At 39.0% G+C, this 23,403-nt stretch overlaps 1 protein-coding gene across 4 annotated transcripts in view; it reads left to right on the top strand.

The window, feature by feature from the left end:
* Nucleotides 1-18,294, top strand: part of CCDC81 (coiled-coil domain containing 81) — a 37,673-nt gene extending 19,379 nt beyond the window's left edge. For all 4 annotated transcript variants that reach the window (XM_045483697.1, XM_045483700.1, XM_045483699.1 and 1 more), the window contains 9 exons: nucleotides 334-457; nucleotides 3,420-3,513; nucleotides 4,120-4,266; nucleotides 5,174-5,278; nucleotides 5,421-5,593; nucleotides 6,826-6,904; nucleotides 7,121-7,341; nucleotides 15,275-15,400; nucleotides 17,798-18,294. In XM_045483697.1, coding sequence (XP_045339653.1) covers nucleotides 334-457; nucleotides 3,420-3,513; nucleotides 4,120-4,266; nucleotides 5,174-5,278; nucleotides 5,421-5,593; nucleotides 6,826-6,904; nucleotides 7,121-7,341; nucleotides 15,275-15,400; nucleotides 17,798-17,939 — 1,211 coding nt within the window. In that variant the 3' untranslated portion in view covers nucleotides 17,940-18,294. The remainder of the gene's footprint in view (nucleotides 1-333; nucleotides 458-3,419; nucleotides 3,514-4,119; nucleotides 4,267-5,173; nucleotides 5,279-5,420; nucleotides 5,594-6,825; nucleotides 6,905-7,120; nucleotides 7,342-15,274; nucleotides 15,401-17,797) is intronic.
* Nucleotides 18,295-23,403: the final 5,109 nt, after the last annotated feature.

Raw genomic sequence — 23,403 nt, 5'->3', positions numbered from 1 at the left:
TGCACATCACTTTACACCATCAAAAGCCAAAGTCACAAATCATAAGTCAAACCATTATTAAGTTGAGAACTTTCTGTATATCTTTTGAAAGATCTTGAAGGGCAAAGACTTGCCTCTTGTATTTTCTAAAGTGACTAGCCAGTGTCTTGCACGTAATAAATATACAAAAAAAAATTTGTTTGAATCACACTAGGGCAAGGGACAATAATTTAAGATAAGAAATGTATCTTATATATAAATTTTCCTGGGTAAAATAACGAGTTTTAAAAATTAGTTAAGTACAAAACCACCCATTTAAAGTTGAAAGGAAACTTGGTTTCATTCATTTTACAGAGATCATAACACACAAGAGACTTCGAGAAAAACATGCTCTCTCTCCTGTCAAAGTGACAAACATCAGCTTTCCAACCATGGTGGAGCAGAATGTTAGTGGTGGTAAGAGTGTGAACCGCGAAAGGTAATGCATTGGTATTTTATCTGGTGTCTGTTACTAAATATATTTTTGAGTTATATCTTGATGCAGGGAATTTAAATGAGTGTTTATTCATTCCTTCATTCTGTATCCTTGAGTACATTCTACCTGTTAGGTGATTGGGATAATAGATTCAGTCAGGGCTCATAATCTAGTGGGAAAGCCAGGCATACATAGAGTGATAAATTATGACTCAGTAGGATAAACACTATGACAGAGGTGGAAACAAAATAGCACAGGGGAGAGAACATCTAACTCTCTTGTGGATTTGGGAAAATTTCCCTTGTTTTCTGAGTGCTTGGATATTATGATATAACATAGTTTCATTATTTGGATCAAATTGGAAAGCAGTTTTGCTAAACATGGCTGGCATTCAATAAACATTCTTTGAATGAGTGAATGTATTACAATTCATTATGGTCATGTCTTCTAACAATGTTATGTCAAAAGATTTCTATTTTCATTTTTTTTTAAGTTTACTTATTTGTTTTGAGAGAGAGAGAGAGAGAGAGCAAGCAAAGGAGAGTCAGAGAGAGGAGAGAGAGAATTCTAAGCAGGCTCCACACTGTCAGTGCAGAGCCTGATGTGGGGCTTGAACTCACAAACCATGAGATCATAACCTGAGCCGAGATCAAGAGTCAGATGCTTAACTGACTGAGCCACCCAGGCACCCCAAAAGATTTCTATTTTCTTTTTTTTCTTTTTTTTCTTTTTTATTAACACACTTTTTTTTAAAGTTTATCTTTTACTAATTTTGAGAGATGGAGAGCAAGTGGGGTAGGGGCAGAGAGAGAGGGAGACAGAATCCCAAGCAGGGCTCGATCTCAGGAACTGTGAGATCATGACCTGAGCTGAAATCAAGAGTGAGATGCTCAGACTGAGCCACCCAGGCACCCCAAGTAGGACACTTTTTAAAACCTCAAATTAGTCAACCATACTCAAGTTATCTATTGAGCATTGATTATTTACACTGCACTGGGCTAGCAGATTTGAATTTGTTAATGTGTCACAATGTATCAGCTATCATATGTGTGATTTATGCGCTCTGTGGTACTAAAGTCATGTTCAAAACCCTGGGCATGCTTGTTTTGAATAATCTCATGGTTATGAAAGATAATTGTGAATTAAATGTCTTGTACTTTGAAATTTAGTTCAATCCAACAGACACTGAGCACCACAGTATGCTGGGCATTACTTTAGACACCAAAGATACAGAGCTGTAAGACATATAAAAGACATATAAACAGTCTCTTAGGGAGAGACTGACACTAAAGAAGTAGTACACATGGTAAAGACCACAAAAGAAAGTACAGGAGCTGCAAGGAGGAGGGAGTAATTAATTGTTAGGGCTTATTGGTAGAGGCTTCCTATAGATGTTGACCAAAAAATGGTTGGTTTTGTGTGGTGTGTGTGTGTGTGTGTGTGTGTGTGTGTGTAATGTGTATCACAGAAATTTTGAAAAATGAGAAAAGGAATAGATACAAAAAAATCACCCATTATACATATATTTATATTTGAAACATATACACACATTTTAAGTACAACTGAGATCATATCATATGAAACTTTGTTATACTCAACAATAAGTGGTTAACATTTTCCCATGGCTTTGAATGTGCCAGAACATGAACAAATAATTGCACATCATTTCATTAATTAAACCTTTTGTTTAACTCATCTCCTTTTGGATATTTAGATTATTTTTAGTTTTTTAATATTATAAACCATACTGTGACAATATAGCTACACATAATTCTCTGCATGCACCTGAATATTCTATAGAATAAAAACTTTAAAGTAAAATTTTAGAGGTAAGAGATGAACCCATTTTTCATGCCTTTGATACATGCTACCAATTATTCTCAGGAAGGTTATATCAAATTATCTTCCCAGTAACAGAAATATGAGGGACTGCTGTCTTCTCCATAGTTTTGTTAATACTGGACATTGTACCCTCCAATGGATTCCATTCTTACCCAGGGTAAAAGCCAGAGCCCTTGCCATGGCCTCCAAGAACCTGTTTGGTCTCTGATCTCTCTCCTACTTTCTGTCTGCTATCTCATCTTTCACTGGCTACTTTGAGCACAGGTACACTCCCACCTCAAGGACTTTGTACTCATTCACTCTGCCTGGAATGCTTTTTGCATCAGATATTTGATTATTATTAACCCCTCCTTCTTTCAGCTATTTACTGAAATATCACCTTCTTGGTACATCTTACATGGGCGTTCTGTTTTATGGTTCAATACTCCATCCCTCCAGCATTGTAGGGCATTTATCACCTTCACACATTCTATTTTTTAAATAAGTTTATTATTTTGAGAGAGAGAGTGTGTGTGTGAGCGGGGGAGAGGCAGAGAGATAGGGAGAGAATCACAAGCAGACTCCAATACTCAGCAGAGCCTGATGTGGGGCTCAATCCCACAACCCTGAGACTATAACTTGAGCCGAAATCAAGAGTCAGATGCTCAACTGACCGAGCCACCCAATCACATATACTATTGAATTGACTTACTTGTTTATCAGCTGGCTGTCAGTTCTTATCAGAATGTTAATTCCATAAGGACAAGGATTTCTTTTTCTTATTTTTTTTTTGTATATTTTGTTCTTTACTGCATCTCCCATGCCTAAAACAGTGCATATAATAAGCACAATACATTTTGTAGAATGAATACATTTTGTACCCATTTCATAGCATTGGCAACTGAGATTTTTTGCAAGATGACCCAGGTTGCCTAATGCCAGTCAACTTGTAAGCAAAAAAGCTGGGATTCAAACCCCAGTTTATTTGACACAAACCATGGATTCTTAACCTCAATACATATAGATCCTCTGAGAAAGATCGCTAAGATTATTTTTCTTTCCCTTATATTTGTGCTTGCTTCCCAAATTATCATAGCTCATGTCAGACTTTTAAACATTAATTCATGTTGCATTGTTTTTATAGCTTATCATCTCCACGTTATTTGAAAGATTACAATAAAATGAAGCATAAAATTTCTCCAGTCACTGGTTGCCAGGATCATACTAAGGCAGGACAGGTACAGTGTCTTCAAACAAAGTTCTCTTTCTGTTTCTGACTTCTGTTTCTCAGTAAGAGTTATGGGAATTGCTTTTTTTTTTTTTTCAATGTATGGATATGGTTCAAATACTCAGGACCCCAAATTAGACTCCAGTAAACATATCTATTAGTTAAAATCTAGGGTTAACACAAGTAGGGTTGGTATATCTCTTTCTAATTTTCACTTGCTACAAATACATTTCTTTTTTGAGGTAAAGAGAGGGTGCAGTGAGCAAGGGCAGAGAGAGAGTGGGGGAGAGAGAGAGAAGTGGGGCTCACCCAATGCAGGACTCGAACTTGCAAACCATGAGAGATCATGACCTGAGCCAAAGTCAGATACTTAACTGACTGAACCACCCAGGCCCACCTGCTATAAATACTTTTGATCAAATGAGAGTTCAGTAAATCCTCTTGGATATTTGTGGAGCCCACTTTGCAAGACTCATGTTTCTAATTGCCATCAATACATTCATTTATAGAGTATGTTGCTTGACATACTCAGTCTCTGGAAAGCTTGTGAAGGGAATGTGAAGGAAAACAAGTAAAAGGCAAAAAACTCAGTTTGTCTTCATACTCGGTATTGTAGGAATTGTGTTATGTGTGTTTGCAACGAGCGCTGCGCAATTTGCCACGACACCACAGCAGTGAGAGGAAGAGAGGGGAGAGAGAAAATGAGCAACACATTCGGCAGTATCAAATGATGAAGGATCAAGAGGAGCTCCAGAAACTCCAGGTAGTTCAACACTCCGACTGAAGAATGGGACCGTAGGAACATGATTTTAAAGGGCCACGTTAAATGCCCCGTCATATGTCTGTACTGTAATGTCTTTAATCATTTCCTTATTGTTGGACTAAAACTTGGGTTGTATGCAAGTTTTCATAATAGTGAGCAACACTGGGATGAATGTCCAAGCAGCTGAATGTTTGTACCTGCCACTGATTTCTCCCTCTCCCCAACCCCCAAGGACTTAGTTTTAAAGGTGGAACTCCTGGATTTATATGGTTTTATTTGTGATTTCTAATACAACATAACCAAGGCTTTCCCCTTCAAATCTATGGCCTATCTCAAGCAAGCAAAGAGAGGATGGTGCCTCCATATTTGCACTGTCCAGATTTTTGTGGTCTCCCGTAGTTGACCATACTGCTCTTTCCTGCATTTGTGATACCAGGTAACCACTTAAGAAATCTTCCATTCCCTCTTACGATCCCCACAGAGGTGCTGCCTAAAGCCGCAAAACAGGAAAAAAGAAAAGAAACCTTCCCCAACCCACTTTTATAAATCTATGAAGCTTTATAGAAAGTACCATTGCCTCCAAAAGGCGAGTTTCTACCTCGGTTGGATTATTATAATGTAATAGAATTAATTTTTTTTAACGTTTATTTATTTTTTTGAGACAGAGAGAGACAGAGCATGAAGAGGGGAGGGTCAGAGAGAGAGGGAGACACAGAATCTGAAACACACTCCAGTCTCTGAGCTATTGGCACAGAGCCCAATGTGGGGTTTGAACTCACAGACCGCGAGATCACGACCTGAGCCGGAGTCGGACGTTCAATCAACAGAGCCACCCAGGCGCCCCTAGAATTAAATTTTTAAAGGCTGTATTTTCAGTACGTAATTTTTTGTTTGTTTGTTTTCAAAGATGAGAAATCTGGCTAATAGAGCACAGAATCAAAAAAATGCTGCCTATAATCTTGGAGTTGCTGAAGCTATAAGAATCCACAAGAAGGAGAAACCTGAATTTTGTGTGAGTCTTTTCAAAATTTCTGTTGCTAATACCTGCAAATACTATAAGTTAATCATGGATTTTGGTTTTCTGAATTACTACCTTTATTCTTTGTTGCTTTTTGGTATTTTAAAGTAAATGAATTGCTTCTCCTTCATTCCAGAAATCTTTCCTATTTGATAAACGGCCACTCAGTTCTGAGATTAATGCTTTTAAACAAGAAGAATATGCCCAAAGTCTCCTGAAACAAATGGATAACAGACGGGAAAAGCAAATAAAGCAAAGACAAAACAGAGAGCTGATGGGCCGCCTAGAACAAAAGCGTCTCACAGAGGAGTGAGTCTGGTTGACAGGCTCTAAAAACGGGTTCAGAATTTTCACGTGAAGCTTATTTCCATGTGGGATTCAGTCAGCATTGGTAGTTTCATTAGCACAACTATAACCAACTGAGCCAAACAACCCAGCTGGCAGCCAGTACCACAGCATAACATTTCATTAGAAAAATGAAAAAAGCTGTCATTATTATAATTATCATTATAGTGATACCAATCTATAACTAATTATAGAGAATCATTTTGAATTGTTTTGTGATCACTAATACTGGTAGATGAAGGAGGGGACTTGTCTTGAACAAGCACTATTCCCCGCTATTCCCAGTCAATCTCAAGTCAAAGCTGGGATTTAATGTCAGTACCAGTATCTCATAGGGGAACCCGGGGACAGGAATGTGGGGGAGAGGGGATCTAAGAGGACTAGAATCAAGGACTAAAAAGTCATGTAAAGAATCCTTCCCTCTGCTCACCCCCATAGCTCCTTGGTAGACATCATCTTTATTCCAGCTCAAACCTGGATGAATGTTAGTCTCAATTCTGAATATTCAGGAAAGAGAATCTGATTGGTATTGTTCAGATCATCTGAGGTCTGGGATAGGGTCAGAGTTCAAACCTGCCTAAGGGCGAGTCACACTTCTACTACTGAGGTCAGGAGAGAAATTAAAGAGGCTACTGTAGTGTGAGAGAGACTCCTAAAACAAATAATAAGCTAGCTTTTGGGACTGAAAAATTATTTTTCTACAAAATGTTTATGTTCCATTATACTCGCTTTATAGATCATATGGGTTCCCTCTAGGTTGCATATAACAGAATCATAATTTTTAATAGGAAATATCACTTTCTTAAAAAGGAGTCTTATGGTGAATCGTTTTGTAGAAGAAATAGACACTTCCTGCTTTCCTGTCACGGTTTTTTAAAGCACAGGGGTGGGGGGGGGGGAGTGGTGGGAGGGTGAAGGAGGACCTGTCTTAGTGGTAGTGAATTTGGACAAAATGGTCATTCCTCTGCTTACACTTGTCCTGTCTGTCCTCTATTCAACACATTGTCCACTAGCCTATGCATTTGAATTACTCCTTTCTTTCTTAAAATGGAAGCTCCTAGAAAGAAATGCCACTTTTTATTTACCAGGCTCTCACTCCTATTGATACTTATTAAATACATTTTAGTGATGTTAATCTGTATTACTGAAGACAATAACGAACGTCGCCCCCGCCTCCTCTTATCTTTAATTTCTAGACTTGATGCACAGAGAGCCAAATACATCAGAGATAAGATGGAAGACACCCAGTGTTATAAGAGAGCTTTGGATGCACAGGTAAGGGGACAACTGTTATTTCAAAGTTCTGCAGTTCTGCAGTAGCATTCTAAAAACACGTATAAAAACTGTAGCCTTGTGTGTTACCCATTTGGTGGTTTTTGCAGCCCTTGTTCCTGCCTCTAAGGGACTGGTATTTTACTATGCTACACTGTTGTGTGTAAGGTTTATTGCCTGGTATCATTCTGATCTGTATTATATGTGTCCCTGTTTCAGATAAAGAATAAATCCATGCAAATGTCCACGTTTGAGCCAGAGCCTTGTGAACCCATCTTTGCTAAGGATGAGAGTGAAATGATGGTGCAAAAGCGAAAGCAAGACCAGAAATACATGAGGCACCAGATGGAGACCGCTGCTAGCCAGAAAAGGAGAACCATCCTGCATCACCTGGTGGGCCAGAAGCAGGATTTGCAGATGCTTCAGAGGACACAAAAAGAGTAAGGGACCCCAGGTCTTTCTTCCTCCTCCTCCTCTCCTGCTCCCCTCCCCACATTCCCCTTCTCTTTCTCTCCTTCTCCTACAACAGCACAGAAACAATAATAATAGTGAACACATTGAGGAGTTACTATGTACAAAATATTATCCTTCAAACTTCATCTTGTTTCGTCCTCACAATTCACTCAATGAAGAAAGGTTATTGATTAAAAAAAACAACAACCCAACCAACCAGTCTCGATCCACCCCTCTCACCAGTTACCTCTCCATATTTTTCCTTCCCTTTACAGTACAACTTCTTAAAAGAGTTGTCCACTTGTTGGAAATACAATGTGAGCCACAAAGCAGCTATTTTTCTCAACTAGACACAGACATGAAACTTGGGTCGTTTCTCCAATAAACCCTCTTCCTCCTAAGAACCGTTCATGTAGTAAGCTGCACTGATGACGGCTGGTGAGGGATGGTGAAGGTGGCAACGTAGGCAGAGGAGGACTTTATGCCTTATCAATGCAAATACCTTTAAATTCAAACATCAAACACCCAGTTTCTTTCTTTTCCTTTTCTTTTCCTTCCCTTTCCCTTCTTTCCTTTCCTTCTTTTCTTTTTTGATTTGATGAGTTTATACATTATGTTGACCACAGGTGTAGCTACCATTTGTCCCGTTACATTGCTAGTACAATATCATTGACTGTATTCCTTATGCTCTGCCTTTTATTCCCATGACTTACCATTCCATAACTGGAAGCCTGTATCTCCCACTCACCTTCACCCATTTTGCCTGATCATCCACCCTCCCCTTCCCTCTGGCAACCTTCAGTTTGTTCCCTGTATTTATAGAGCTGATTCTGCTTTTTTGTTTGTTTATTCATTTTTTTTTTTTTTTTTTTTTTTAGATTCCACTCATGAGTAGAATCATATGGTATTTGTCTTTCTCAGTCTGACTTGTTATTTCACTTAGCATAAAACTCCTTGGGTCCATCCATGTCATCTCAAGTGACACAATCTCATCCTTTTTTTATGGCAGTGTAATATTTCACGGTGTGTGTGTATGTGTGTGTGTATATACACACCACATTTTTCTTATCCATTCATCTATTAATGGATGCTTGGATGCATCCACATATTGGTTATTATAAATGATGCTGCAATAAATTTAGGGGTGCATATATATTTTTGAATTAGCATTTTCATTTTCTTTGGGTGAATACCCAAAGGTGGAATTACTGGATCCTGTGGTAGTTCTATTTTTAACTCTTTGAGGAAGCTCCATACTGTTTTCCATAGTGGCTGCACCAGTTTGTATTCCCACCAACAGTGTACTGCACAAGGGTTCCTTTGTCTCCACATCCTCACCAGCACCTGTTGTTTGTTGTCATTTTGATTTTAGCCAGTCTAACTGGTATAGAGTGATAGCTCATTGTGGTTTTGATTTGCATTTCTCCAATGATGAGTGATGTTAAACTCTGTCCACTTCCAAGCTCCATGACCTGGGCCAAATCACACACACACAGGGTTCTTTGAGCCCTCTTTTCCTCACATGAAACATAAGGATAATATACCTGCCCTACCTCTCCTTACCGTGAGAATTATATGAGTATGTATTTGAGAACGTTTTTGGTAACCGCAAAGCTCTGAACAAATATGAACTGAGGTCTTTACTTGGTTATCTCTCTTGTTGAAGCTCTGGTCACAGACCCCCTTTTCTGTAGGGGTCAGGTCCTTGTCTCCTGTTTCTATATCCTTTACTAGTTATTCCATATTCTCTCACTTTTCTTTTCCAACTTCCCTGTCTCTGGTCCATCTCAGGATGTCATCTGAGGCCCTCCTACGGCAAGTAGAGGGTCACTTTCTTTCAGAGGGGATCATTTAGTCACTATGAAACAAACAGACCTGCTAAAGTATTTTTACTTCTTTTTCTTTAAACTTTTCTGCTTTTGTTTATAAAAAATATAACAAATTATGCTTATTAAAATAAGTCAATTGGTGGGGCGCCTGTGTGACTCAGTCAGTTATGTGTCTGACTCTTGATTTTGCCTCAGGTCATGATCTCGTGGTGTCTGAGTTTGAGCTGCATGTTGGGCTCTGTACTGATGGTAGGGAGCCTGCTTGGGATTCTCTTTATCTCCCTTTCTCTCTGCCCTTTCCCGCATGCTCTCTCTTGCTCTCTCTCAAAATAAATAAACTTAAAAAAAAAAAAGTCAATTGGTGGAGAGATTAAAAAAAAGTTAATAATCTCCCCCCAGCCTTCTATATTTTTTTCTATTCTTTACAAATATATTCAAATAAGATGCATATATTTTTTTTCCTTCCATTTTTGTAAATGAAAATAAGAGCTGTGAGATCTTATACATTACTCTGCAGCCCAATCTTTCTTTAACCTAATAATGCATCATTAGTTCATGTTCAGATCAGTACATAGAAACGAAATTCATTCTTCTTCAAAAACAGCATGATATCTATAATATGGATTGCTATAATTTAACTTTTGCATTATTGATGAACATTCACTCTGTTTCCAGATGGTTTGCTATTACAACAATTTTGCATTAAACATTTTTAATATATATCTTCATACTGGTTCTTTTGTTTCCATTGGATAAAATCCTAAAAGTGGAATTGCTGGATGCCAGCGTATGGCACATTTTAAATATCACCAGATACTGACAGTTTCCTTTCTAAAAAGGTATGGCAATTTGCTTCCAACAGCAGTCTTGTGGGAATCCTAGTTTGCCTCCCCTGTAGCCCCACTTCATTTTCTCACTTTCTTAGCATCTAAATTAAACTGAATTTTTAAACTGTCCTTTTAAAAAGAATACAATTATAGCCAAAAAGCTTTTGAAAAGCTGCTCGACATCACTAATCATTAGGGAAATGCAAATCAAAGCCACAGTGAGATAGCTGCTTACTAACACATTGTTTCCACTTTCTGAACCGTGGGCAGGTCAGCCTTATTCGGCTGTCAGCTGTCATTGTTTGTACTGTTTGGAATAGATGTCATTTAGCTTTTAACTAAATGTGTGCCTCTCCAAGCTAAGAAGTGTTTCATGTTTTACTGAATATTTACTTATCTAGACCTGAGAGACAGGGATTCTCCACTCCAGTGAATAAAGGTAGCAAAATCAACTCCAGTGAATAAAGGTAGCAAAGTAGGATGGTGAGATTGCAAATGTAGCTGTGTTTTGTATTACACAATTTAATAATTTAATTCCAATCACATATCCATCCTGGAGGCCAAGTCTATGACAGTCTGAATGAAGTAAGCAGTTAGCAAATTGTTCATTTTTCTCCTTGCAACTCATTTATGTAGATGGAAGAAAAAATCTTACACCGTTTAAGATCTATATGGCTATCTTTTCTTCCCCCTAGGGCTTTATGCAAAGAAAACATACGTTTGCAGAATAACATCTTAAGGTTTCACAAATGCAAAGATAAAATGTGCTATCATGTATTTTGTATTATAAAATCTGTGCTTTGATTGTCTTGTGAAATGTCCAAATCAAGAATAATTATAGATTTTTCTTATACCACATGCACCATGAAACATTTAACAAGTACTTCTTTTAGACTATGCAAAAGATTGGAAAGGAAGAAAACTGTCGATTCAGTGGTAGACAAAACCATTAAGATGCAATTATGATGTAAAAAGGAAAGATAAAGAAAACTAAGGCAAGCAAAAACAAACGCAAAAACTAAAACTAAAGAAAAAAGAGAAAGATACTAGGGTCACATTCGTTAGGATGGCTCCTATCAAAACCCAGAAAATAGTAGGTGTTGGTAAGAATGTGGAGAAATAGAAACCCCGGGCACAATTGATGAGAATGTAAAATGGTGCAGCCGCTATGGAAAACAGCATGGCAGTTACTCAAAAAATTAAAAATAGAATTACCATATGATTCAACAATTCCACTTCTGCGTATATATCTAAAAGAATTGAAAGCAGGATCCTTTTTAGAAAATTAAAAAATTATTTTATTTTCACTCCAGTATAGTTAACATGAAATGTTATACATAACATATAGTGTAATATGACATTGTACGTTTTAGATGTACAATATAGTGATTCAATAATTCCATGCATTACTCATTGCTTATCAAGGTAAGTGTACTCTTAATCCCTTTTACCTATTTCACCCATACCCCATCCACCTCCCTCTGGTAACCACCTGTTTGTTCTCTATAGTTAAGAGTCTGTTTTTTGTTTTCTCTTTATCCCCCCTTTTTTTGTTTGTTTTGATTCTTAAATTCCACATATGAGAGAAGTCATCTGGTATTTGTCTTTCTCTGACTGGCTTATTTTGCTTAGCATTATAACCTCTAGACGCATCTGTGTTGTTGCAAATGGCAAGGTCTCATTCTTTTTTATGGCTGAATAACATCCATTGTATGTATGTATAATTATACACACACACACACACACACACACACACACAAACACACACATATCACATCTTCTTTATCCATTCACCTATTGATGGATGCCTGGGCTGTTTCCATAATTTGGCTATTGTAAATAACACTACAGTAAACATAGAGGTGCATATATCCCTTCAAAGTAGTGTTTTTATATTCTTTGGGTAAATACCCAGTAATGCGATTACTGGATTGTAGGGTAGTTTTATTTTTAATTTTTTGATGAACCTTCATATTGTCTTCCACAGTGGCTGCACCAATTTGCATTCCCACCAACTGTGCATGAGGGTTCCTTTTCCTCCACATTGTCACCAACACTTGTTTCTTGTGTTTTTGATTTTAGCCATTCTGACAGGTGTGAGGTGATGGCTCATTGTGGTTTTGATTTGCATTTCCCTGCTGATGAATGATGTTGAGCATCTTTTTATCTATCTGTTGGCCATCTTTATGTCTTCTTTGGAGAAATATCTGTTCAGATCCTCTGCCCAGTTTTTACTTGGATTATTTGTTTTTTTGGTGTTGAGTTGTAGAAGTTCTTTATATATTTTTTATTTTGATATGGTCCCAATAGTTTATTTTTGCTTTTGTTTCCCTTGACCCAGGAGACATATCTAAAAAGATGTCATGGCCGATGTCAGAGCATTACTGCCTGTGCTCTCTTATGGGATTTTTATGGTTTCAAGTCTCACGTTTAGGTCTTTAATCCATTTTGAGTTTATTTTTGTGTATGATGTAAGAAAGTGGTCCAGGTTCATTCTTCTGTATGTCGCTGTCCAGTTTTCCCAATACCATTTGTCAAAGAGACTTTTTCCCATTGAATATTCTTTCCTGCTTTGTTGAAGTTTAATTGACCACACACTTGTGGGTTTATTTCTGGTCATTCTATTCTATTCCATTAATCTATCTCTGTGTCTATTTTTTGTGCCAGTACAATACTGTTTTGATCACTACAGCTTTGTAATATGACTTGAAGTCTGGAACTGTGATGCCTCCAGGTTTGGGATTTTTTTTTCTTTCAAGATTGCTTTGGCTATTTGAGGCCTTTTGTGTTTCCATACAAATTTTTATTATTTGTTCTAGTTCTGTGAAAAATGCTTTTGGTATTTTGATAGGGATTTCATTAAATCTATAGACTGATTTGGGTATATGAACATTTTAACAATATTTGTTCTTCCAGTCCATGAGCATGGACTGTCTTTCCATTTGTTTGTATCATTTTCTTAAAAAAAATTTTTTTTGTTTATTAATTTTTGAAAGAGAGAGAGCACAAGCAGGGGTGGGCAGAGAGACAGGGGGACACAGAATCCAAAGTAGGCTCCAGGCTCTGAGCTGTCAGCACAGAGCCCGATGCGGGGCTCGAACTCACAAACTGCAAGATCATGACCCAAGCCAAAGTCAGATGCTCAACCTACTGAGCCACCCAGGAGCCCCTGTTTGTATCATTTTCAATTTCATTCATCAGTGTTTTATAGTTTTCAGAGTACAGATCTTCTACCTCCTTGGTTAAGTTTGGTGCAATTATAAATGGGTTTATTTTCTTAATTGCTCTTTCTGGTGCTTCGTTATTAGTGTGTAGAAATGCAACACATTTCTGTACATTGATTTTGTATCCTGTGACCTTACTGAATTCATTTATCAGTTCTAGTAGTTTTTTTGCTGGAGTTGAAAATAGGATCTTGAGGAGATATTTGCGCTCCCATGTTCATAACAGCCTTCAGTAACCAAGAAAGGGAAGCAACCCAAATGTCTGGCCACAGAGGAATGAATAAACAAAATGTGTTAACGCGCATACAATGGAATATTATTCAGCCTTCAGAAGGAAGGAAATTATGACACATGCTACAACACAGATGAACGTTGATGACATTATGCTAAGTAAAATAAGCCAGTCATTATAATACAATACAAAATATTGTATGATTCCACTTCTATAAGGTTATCAGAGTGGTCGAATTCATGGAAAAAGTAGAACAGTGCTTTCTAGGCACTAGGGGGAGGGAGAAATGAGAAGTTGTTTAATGAGTATAGAGTTTCTATACTATTTAAAATAGTATAGAACTATTTAAAAAATACTTTCAAACAGAGAGGGAGGCTAACCATAAGAGACTCTTGAATGTGGAGAACAAACTGAGGGTTGTTGGGGGAACCGGGATGGGGGGGATGGGTGATGGACATTGAGGAGGGCACTTGTTAGGATAAGCACTGGCTGTTGTATGTAAGCGATGAATCATGGGAATCTACCCCCAAAACCAAGAGCACACTGTTTACACTGTATGTTAGCTAACTTGACAATAAATTAAAAAAAAAAAAAAAAAAAAAAGAGTTCTGGATATTGGTTGCACAACAATGTAAATGTACTTAATGCTATGTATCTGTACTCTTAAAATTTTTTAAGATGGTCAACTTTATGTGGTTTGTATTACAATTAAAAAACACTATGAAAAGGAAAAAAAGGTTATGAAAGAAATATATAATAGGTACCATTTAGTCATTGAGCTCTCCATTATGTTATAAGCATTGGTACTTTCTGTATATTATCTCATTTAATCTTTATAATGACCACACAATAGCTGAATTGCTCAATGCTCCTTGGAGGAAAACGTGGCCATGTTTATTTTAGGAAAAGCAAACCAGCACACAGTCCATTACTGATTTTTATCAGAGGGTCCTGACACCTAGTGGCAGTGGCTGCCTGTAACACAAAACCTGGCAGAGCAGGCTAAATCAACCTGCACATTTAGTGAAGTCCTTTCTAGACTTTAATGAGAACTGAAGGTAAGAGTTTCAGTCTGGCAAATAGACACATATAAATAATTTGAACCAGGTTTAAGATGATTCACAACAGCAGTGGCTACGTGTCTGGAGACTAGTAATAGAGACACTTTTCATTGGGAATTCTGGGAAATGGTACTTGAAGAGAGATACACCGTAATTACTTCTTTGATGTCTTTACTTTCACCAGACATTCCTCTTTTTTTTTTTTTTTTTTTTTCTGAACCTTCTTCACAATGTTACATACTTTGTTGATTTCATTTTGTTTTGCCTAGTCACTTCTGTTTCTTTCCCTGTTTCTAGCCATTCATTTGTATTCCTGTCTACTTTGCCTTGTAACATGCCTGTAGCAATTCGGGCTGATTACTGACAGTTGAGTGACTGGAATAAAAGGAAAGAAACCTAAAGTAGAGGAAATCCATTTGAGATGATTCTTCAGATTAGTTAAATTAGCTTCAAAGGAAATTAATGGCTTTAAAGGCTGAATTTGTTCATTGGAAAAAGGTTTCAATCCTGCTAATTTAAACCAGAATTGAAGATGAAAGGTCCCAGACCAGTAAACTATTTGAGACCTATAATATTTTTAGTGTTTTTCTCAATGTTCATTCCTTTCAGTGTATTTCAAGGAGTAGTGAACAAAACCAGAATGTCTTCTGGGTAATCTACCATAAAGGAATGGGGCTTCCAGGGTGGGTGCATGCCCTCCCTGGTATTGTGATTGTGAACAAAATCAGACTCTGCTGTTGTCTCCAGACACCTGGCAGACAGAAAGGCTGAGATGGAGCGGGTGAAGAGAATGAACGAGAGCTTGCTGAAGGACTGGGAATGGAGCGCCGCAATGAAGAAACGGCGAGACATGGAGGAGAAGGCTTTCCAGCGGTAATACCCAATTGGAACCAGAAGTTTTTTTGCAGGGAAACCCCCTCCACTCCTTGTTTACTTTCCTGGAATCCTGGGATGGCACACAGGTTTCCAGTGTCAACTCCCATTGATTAGCAGTGGCTACCTAGTGAACCTGGTGGAGAAAAGAATTCTGGGTTCAGTAGGAAATGCTGTGGTGATGTATTCGAAATGTCTGCTATGGATATCGGATTGGAGAATGCTGTGATGTATGTTATATGCTTGCCATATTTGCCCTAATTTTTGCCTCTGTTTAGGGTAGTTTATTTTCATATTGTGGAGGGTAGGGAAGCATGGGGTGGGGGAGGGTAGGAATTCTCCTTGGAAATAACTAGCTGGAAACAGGGAGAGGGAGTTTCTATCTGGACACATCCAAGTCTGACAGAATGGTCATTTAAGAGCAGAGTCAAGGGGTTGTAAGATTGGCAACTCGGAAAATGAAATGCCTGTTACAGAACCAACCCAAGACCATGTTCCTGAAATGTATTATATCCATATCCCCTCTTCCCAGCTACCGATTGACAATCTAGAGTCAAGGACTCTAGTCATGGCTTTGAGAATTAATACTAAATTTGGAAAGGCAGCTAATCTTTTTGTCTTTTATTTGTAAGAGGAAGAAAGTAAACACCTGCCTGACATAGCTAACACAGGAATTTTGTGATCAAATAAAGAGATGGAAAAACATTACACTTAAAAAAAAAAGAAAATATTTTACAAATGTAAGGTATGATTTCATAGTATGTTAAAACTTGAACAGACCAAGCCTATGTAGTCACATGTTATTAAATCCTGAATATACCAAAATAATATTTTAAATTCCCACATATCAACTAATTTTTACCATAGTTAAAATTTGTCATAATAAATCTTGGTCTGTAACTCTGTTCCAAGATATTCTTTTAAGGCATCTCTTACCTGTCTTTCTAATGGGTAGAACCCATATTTTGTTACAATGGGACTAAGAGGGATGATGTAGCAATGAAGTTCCAAAGTAGAAGTGGGGTTGTTTGGTTTAGAGAAGACAAAGGGGCACTGGGATTTCAAGGCATTTTCCTTTTTTTTTTTTTTTTAAAGCTTATTTATTTGTTTACTGTGAGAGAGTGAGAGAGCATGACTGGGGGAGCGGCAGAGAGGGAGGAAGAAAGAGAGAACCCACTGCCAGTGCAGAGCCTAATGTGGGGCTTAAACTCATGAACCATGAGATCATGGCCTGAGCTGAAGTTGGATGCTTACCTGACTGAACCACTCAGGCGCCCCTCAAGGCATTTTCTTAATGTTGGGGAAAAGCAGGTAAAAGGCAGTGACATTAATGCTGGGGAGATTTTGCTGGATTTCAGAAGATTGCTTGGCCAACGTGGTGATAAAGGATAGAGGAGACATAGGAAACAACCTTGAGTGTCAGGATATGGCAGGGACATAGCAGGGACATGGCAGAGCAATCCTGTTACCTGAAGACCGAAGCCAAGTTGTGGGCAGGGCCTCAAGCAGGAGCAGGTTAGGAAGAAGGAATTGGTTGCTGTTAAAAAGAAAACAAAGCAGAAGCAAAAACAAACTTCCCATGAATGCAGTTAGCACATGATACTCCATCCCAACACCAAACCAAGCCAGGTAGGTCCCCCCTGAACACTGCTAACATTATTTGTTCTTTTACCTTGTAAGGCTGTCCTTGATGCTCCTTTTTACAGAATTCCAATCGTGTAGAAATGTTGGTAGGGTAGGGGAACACACCAGGGACTGTCCTGCATAATCAAGAAAAATTGTTGACATGCAAATCAATTACTGCCATCCCTTCATCTCTGCTTTGAGCCCCTTTTGTCCTCCTACTCTTTGTCTCCACCCCCTCTCCTACCCTTAACCATCCAGAGGGCTCTGGACTCCTAGACTTACCTTATAAGTCTACTCTTAACTGTCTGCTGGGGCTTAACTTAACCAGCAGCTTAATGGCCTGCTCTCCCTCTCAATGCTGTCTTTCCCCCGAGAGCCTGACAGATAAAAGTGTATCCACATGGCAAAGCTTTGAAGACACCTGTTTGCTGGCTGTGTGGTCTTGGGCAAGTTATGTTTTTTCTGAGGGTTTAGGTGGGTGGGGCTGGGGAGAAGCCCTGGGGTCAGACGGTTGTGAAGGCACCAAGTCTTATATTTACTGGAAATAGCAGACATGCCAACAGCAGAACATGCCAAGCTGGGGTGAGCTGCAGGAAGCCGTGTGGACGGGAGAGATGGCAGGTGGGCCCTCACAGGCAGGCATTAAGCTCCTAGATGGTAGGTATGTGCCTTCTCTGCTGCATCACTTCTCCGGCACCGGCTTCTAAGCTAGGCCCCAGCACGGACTCAGGGAGCCCCTAATAATGACCGCCTGTCCTTGCCTCTCCTCAGGTCTGCAAACAAGCTCTTTATCCTGGACCAGTGCGAGAGATATTTGCGCTGCAAGCAGTGCCAGAGGAGCACCAACAATAAGGGCAGGAGCAACGTGTGGCCATTCAACCAGCATCTGCCTGGCTCGCGGTTCTTTTCATAAACCCCACCGCTTGGATCTATGTTTTCCTCCGGAAAATTTTTATCTTTTAAATGTTGGAGGCATGATGGCGAAACTACTGATTTTTACTTTGGAGGGAAAAAGTTATTGTGTTGTTTTGGTCCTTTCAGGAGTAGACTGCTTTTTAACCCCTTGTTGAATTCACATAGGCAGGGGCTCCTTCCCTACCTAACTCCCCCGCCCCACAGAACCCTGCCGCCATGGGGGCTGGGACCGGGACCCAGCCTCATTCTGGCCGTAGGGTTGCTGCTGACCCAGCAGCATAGATAAGACAGGAAAATTTTATCCTTTTTTCTATGTATAATGAATAGTGTCCTAATAAATGTTTTCTATGTGACTGACTGTGCATAATGGTAAAATCTTACCTCCCTCCCCGGAGAACTGCATACGCGAACGTTCTAGAGGTAGATTAGGTTATTTGCCACAGGTGATCAGAGCAACGCTTTCTGAGCTTTCTAGCTGAAGACACACCTGGAGCTTTGTTGGGACCTCCGGGGATATCATTGCCTTGGTGCCCTTCTGGTCAAGCATTCCGTTAGAGGTTTATTGTTGGGCTACTTGGGTGCTGTGGGAGGAGCCTGGCTGGCCTGCCAGGTGCCGCCGCCTTCTCTCCTCGCTTCCCTTGCATCCGTGCTTGAGCTGCATGTGCCGTGGAAGAGGAATATCTTTTTGCTAAAGGACTGATTTCCAGTTAAGGTATGCGTGTTTTAAACCAAAAACTTTGTTCATGCACTTTCATCCTTTACCCTTGCTCCCCCTCCCCTGTCCTACTACCTCAGGCAAACCAATGAACAAAGCAGAGTGGGGTCTACATATCTGAAAAACAAAAGCTAGGAATACAGTCCCTTAGACTATTTGCTTTCTGTCTGCCTCATCTTTCTTAGAAAATGGGGAAAAGTATATGTGGGGAGACATCCAACACATTGTTTTTACCACGGATACAAAATAAGAATGTTTTGAGCCCTGAATGGTTAAAGGGAAAGTACCTTTTAAATTAATATCAGGAAAATTTTGTTGCTAATTTTATCTTTATCTTTTCCTTTAATTTATTTTTGAGAGAGAGGGAGCACTCAAGCAGGGAGGGGAAGAGAGAGAGGGAGAGAATCTTAAGCATGCTCTGTGCTGTCGGCACAGAACCCAATGCAGGGCTTGAACTCATCAACCGAGATAATGACCTGAACTGAAACCAAGATTCAGATGCTTAACTGACTGAACCACCCAGGTGGCCCTAATGTTATCTTTTTCTGTGGAAGCCAGTATGCTTCCTAGGGACTGGAATTGTCTGGAACCTCTCCCCCAAAGCTTCCTACACTGCCACTTGCGTTTTCTCAAAAGATCATTCCATGCACGTCCAATCATCACCAATCAATATTTAAAATGATAGGCTTTCCCAAAGTACACTCTAACCCACCTGAAGTCCATACCTGCAACACCCTTGGAGTACTTTTTTGTCTCTAGTATGTAACAAATTACTATAATAGTGTTGTATTATATATATATATATATATATATATATATATATATGTATATATGTATATATATATACACATTTTATTATTTTATTATCTTAGCACATGCATGCACAAGCAGGGGAGGGGCAGAGAGGTGGACAGAGGATCTGAAACCAGCTCTGTGCTGACAGCAGAAAGCCTAATGTGCGGCTTGAGCTCAGGAACCATGAGGTCATGACCTGAGCCAAAGTTGGACATTTAACTCATTGAGCTACCCAGGTGCCGCTGTATTAATACGTTTAAAAAATATATATATATATATATATGTATATATACTGCCTTGTTACAGACTTCAGGCAATTTTGTAGGTTTAGGTGAGAAGATTTAACCTCATAGACAGTTTTTTTTACTGTAGGATCTGAACTTATAGTTTGTTGCCATTGGTAGTGATACTGACTCTTACTGTGTGCCAAACACCCAGCTAATTTTTGATGACCTGGAGATTAAGGCTCATCAGTCCCCGTCTTCCTTCAGAGCACTTACTATGCAGTGCAGAGGTGAGATTTGACTAGAGAATCTCCCTGTAACAGGGTAAATACCTACTAGTGTTGTGCATTGGAGGCTATGGAAGAACAAGGTGGAGCCCCTGTAGTCAGTTTAGCCTGGCACAGAGAGGGAAAGCTTTTGGAGAAGATGAGGCCTGAAATGAGTTTGTAAGGATAAATAGGAAATATCTAGGTGAGGAGTGACAAGGGGTCATGGCAACAGAGGTCAAGGCCCTGTGTTTCTGTTCTATCAAGGCTAAGGTGGAGACGTGGTTATATGAGTTAGGTTATGAAACCAAATATGTTTCTGTATCGGCTATTTTAAGACTCAAACTTTATTACAGCCAGGAATTAACACAGATGACTTCATATGATAGAGAATGTAGTTTTTTTTAAGAAAAATTCTTCATAATTTTATATCTTCTTAATTGACCTAAACTGCTAATCTTATATGAGTCCAACCCTGTTATTAGGCCAGACTCAGTAAGAATGTCTTTTCCTAAGTCAATTTGAATTACTATCATCAAGTTCTGTCATTCCCAGAATTATGGCACTGCCAGACAAGATTTAACCTATCAATGGGTGGCCTGGGTGGCTTAGTCAGTTAAGCGTCCGACTTCAGCTCAGGTCATGATCTTGTGATTCATGGGTTCGAACCCCATATCGGGCTCTGTGCTGACAGCTCAGAGCCTGGAGCCTGCTTCAGATTCTGTGACTCCCTCTCTCTCTGCTCCTCTCCTGCTTGTGCTCTGTCTCTCGAGAATGAATAAACATTAAAAAAAAAATTTTAAAAAAAGGTTTAACCTATCAAAAGTTTCCCAGTTTCAATGGTTTTTAATGTCTTGGACAATTGTAGACTCTCTTGGGTATCCTTGATAAATATGGACCCTTTCCTAAAAATATGTCCCTTTTCATGTACAACATTTTGCTTGCAATCAGAGGTTTCCTAGACCACCTGGACCACAAGTTAAGCACCCCTGCTCTGGATAGCTTTCCTTCAGTATCATTACGAGCTCAAGCTATCAGAAGTGAGTAAAGTGAAGGACTTTGCTTCTTGAAAAGGCCCTTTCAGTTTTAGAGAACTATGTCTATTTTTGTCTTTCTCTTTGGATTTTCACAAGAACAGTGAGGTGAAAGTTGGGATAGCTATCAGAAAGCACATGCTCCATTATTTTTCAAACCCTTCCAAGACTCACTAAAAGAAATATATATTTCATATTGTAACACAGAACCTGTGCTCACACATATAATTGAGACAAAAGTCTTATAGAGCTCTGCTTACCCCATCCATCTGCAATGCATTCTGATAATTTCCTTTTTATTTCAGTAAAAATTCTGATTAGACAAAAGTGATTTAAAAATCCACTAATGTAAATCGTTTTCTATATGACAAACACACTTTTAATATAATTCTCTCTACTGTGCTCTTATAGTAATGTGTAGTTTGCTAGAATTCATTAGTGGTTAAGATGGTGTTAAAATAGCATTCAGCCAGGAGACTGAGGAATGCTTAGGTCCTATCTTGTCATAACCAGATGTCCTTCTTCTGAGGTATCCCAAGAAAAGCAGGTAGCTGTTTGCCTCATGCCTCCTCCCCGCCAAAAGAACTTTACTTCCAATACATGTGAGGATCAGAGAGAAAGAAGCCAGAGATAGAACAAATGAAAATATATGCCCCACTGCCTAGGCTGCAGGCTGGGGGAGGCCTTAGAACTATAAAGAAAGAAGAAATGCTAACCAGTTGCAGCCTGTGTCTTAATTTACTAGTTTGTGTGTAGAAGGGGAAGAAGTGGACTACACACAGGCCATCTTGGTCTGCAGATTGGGCTGTGTACAAAGGTTCCCAGTTCCAGTTTTCTATTGCTGCTGTGACAGATTATCACAAACCTAGTTGCTCACAACAATATAAATGTATTCTTTTACAGCTCTGGAGGTCAGAAGTGTGAAATCAGTCTCACTGGGCTAAAGTCAAAGTGTTGGGAGAGCTGGTTCCTTTGAAGGCTCTGAGAGAACAATCCTTTTCCTTGCCCTTTCTAGCTTCTAGAGCCCATCTTTACATTCCTTGACTCATGGCCTTTCCTCCATCCTCCAAGCTAGCAGTGTAGCATCCGCAAATGTCTTTCTGCTTCTGTTACACTGCCTTCACTTCTCCACCAGTCAAATCTCCCTCTGACTCTCTCTAAAAAACACAGTTGTGATTACCTTCAGGGCTCACCTGATACTACAGAATAACTCCCCCCTCTCAAGATCCTTAATTACATTTGCAGAATCCTAATTGTCATAGAAGATAACATGCACATGTTCCAGGAATTAGGATATGGGCGTTTGAGGGGACCATTGTTTAGCTTACAACAGGGTGAATGGGATCTAAAATTCAGCCCAAGCTCCACTCCACGCATCAAGCCCTGCATCAGGGGATATACAGTAAGATACTTGAAGTTCCTGGCATTTTTCCCTTGGGTCTTAGCTGCATACATGTACCTGAAGGCTTTCTTGGGGGTTTAGTTAGGTTTGGTTTTGCAGGATTATAGCGGGATAGGATGTGGAGAAGGATGTTTCACAAGTCATGTGTTAAAGGCTTGTTATGGGTTTCTTGTAATATTCTGATCATATTTTGTAACATTATTTTTTGTAGAGTTTTCCTTAAGTTTTGATATCAGGGCAATGATGACCTTATAAAATGAGTTGAGAAGTGTTCCCTTTTCTTCTATTTTCTGGAAGATATTGTATATAATTGGTGTCCTTTCTTACATACTTGGAGAATTGAGTAATGAAACCATCCAGGCCTGAAGTCGTCTTTGCTGGGAGGGTTAAAATGATGAATTTAATTTTGGGAAGACATATCAAGGACTTTCAGCTATTGTTGAATTTATGGGCATACAATTGTTAGTTTTCCCTATTGTTTTCATGTCTGTGGTGTTTGTAGTGAAATTCCCTCTTTAATTCTCAATATAAGTAATTTTTGTCTTCTTTTTTTTCTTGGTCAGTCTGGCTAGAAGTTTTAAAAAATATATTGGTCTTTCAAAGAACCAGCTTTTGATTCCATTAGTTTTTCTCAATTTGTGTTTTTTCAATGTGATTGATTTCTACTTTTTGTTATTTTCTATCTTTTGCTTGCTTTGAGTTTGTGTCTGTGTCCTAATTTCCTCCTTTATTAAGGACATCAGTTCTACTGGATTAGGGCCCACTCTACTGTCCTCATTTTAACTTAATTTAACTTAACCTCTTTAAAGATCCTATGTCTAGTCACATTCTGAAGCACTGGATGTTAGGACTTGAACACATGAATTTGGAGGGGTGACAATTCAGTGTATAACAGTGTATATTTTGTTTTTCATTCATCCTAGAGTGTCTTTATTTTGCCATTGTACCTGAAGGGCATTTTTGCTGGAAATAGCATTTTGAATGGACTTCATTCTATTGTTTCTGGTTCCATGATTTCTGATGAAA

This window comes from Leopardus geoffroyi, chromosome D1 (genome assembly GCF_018350155.1).
Source record: "Leopardus geoffroyi isolate Oge1 chromosome D1, O.geoffroyi_Oge1_pat1.0, whole genome shotgun sequence".
NCBI classification, from domain to species: domain Eukaryota; kingdom Metazoa; phylum Chordata; class Mammalia; order Carnivora; family Felidae; genus Leopardus; species Leopardus geoffroyi.
This window is presented reverse-complemented; position numbering and strand designations above follow the sequence as displayed.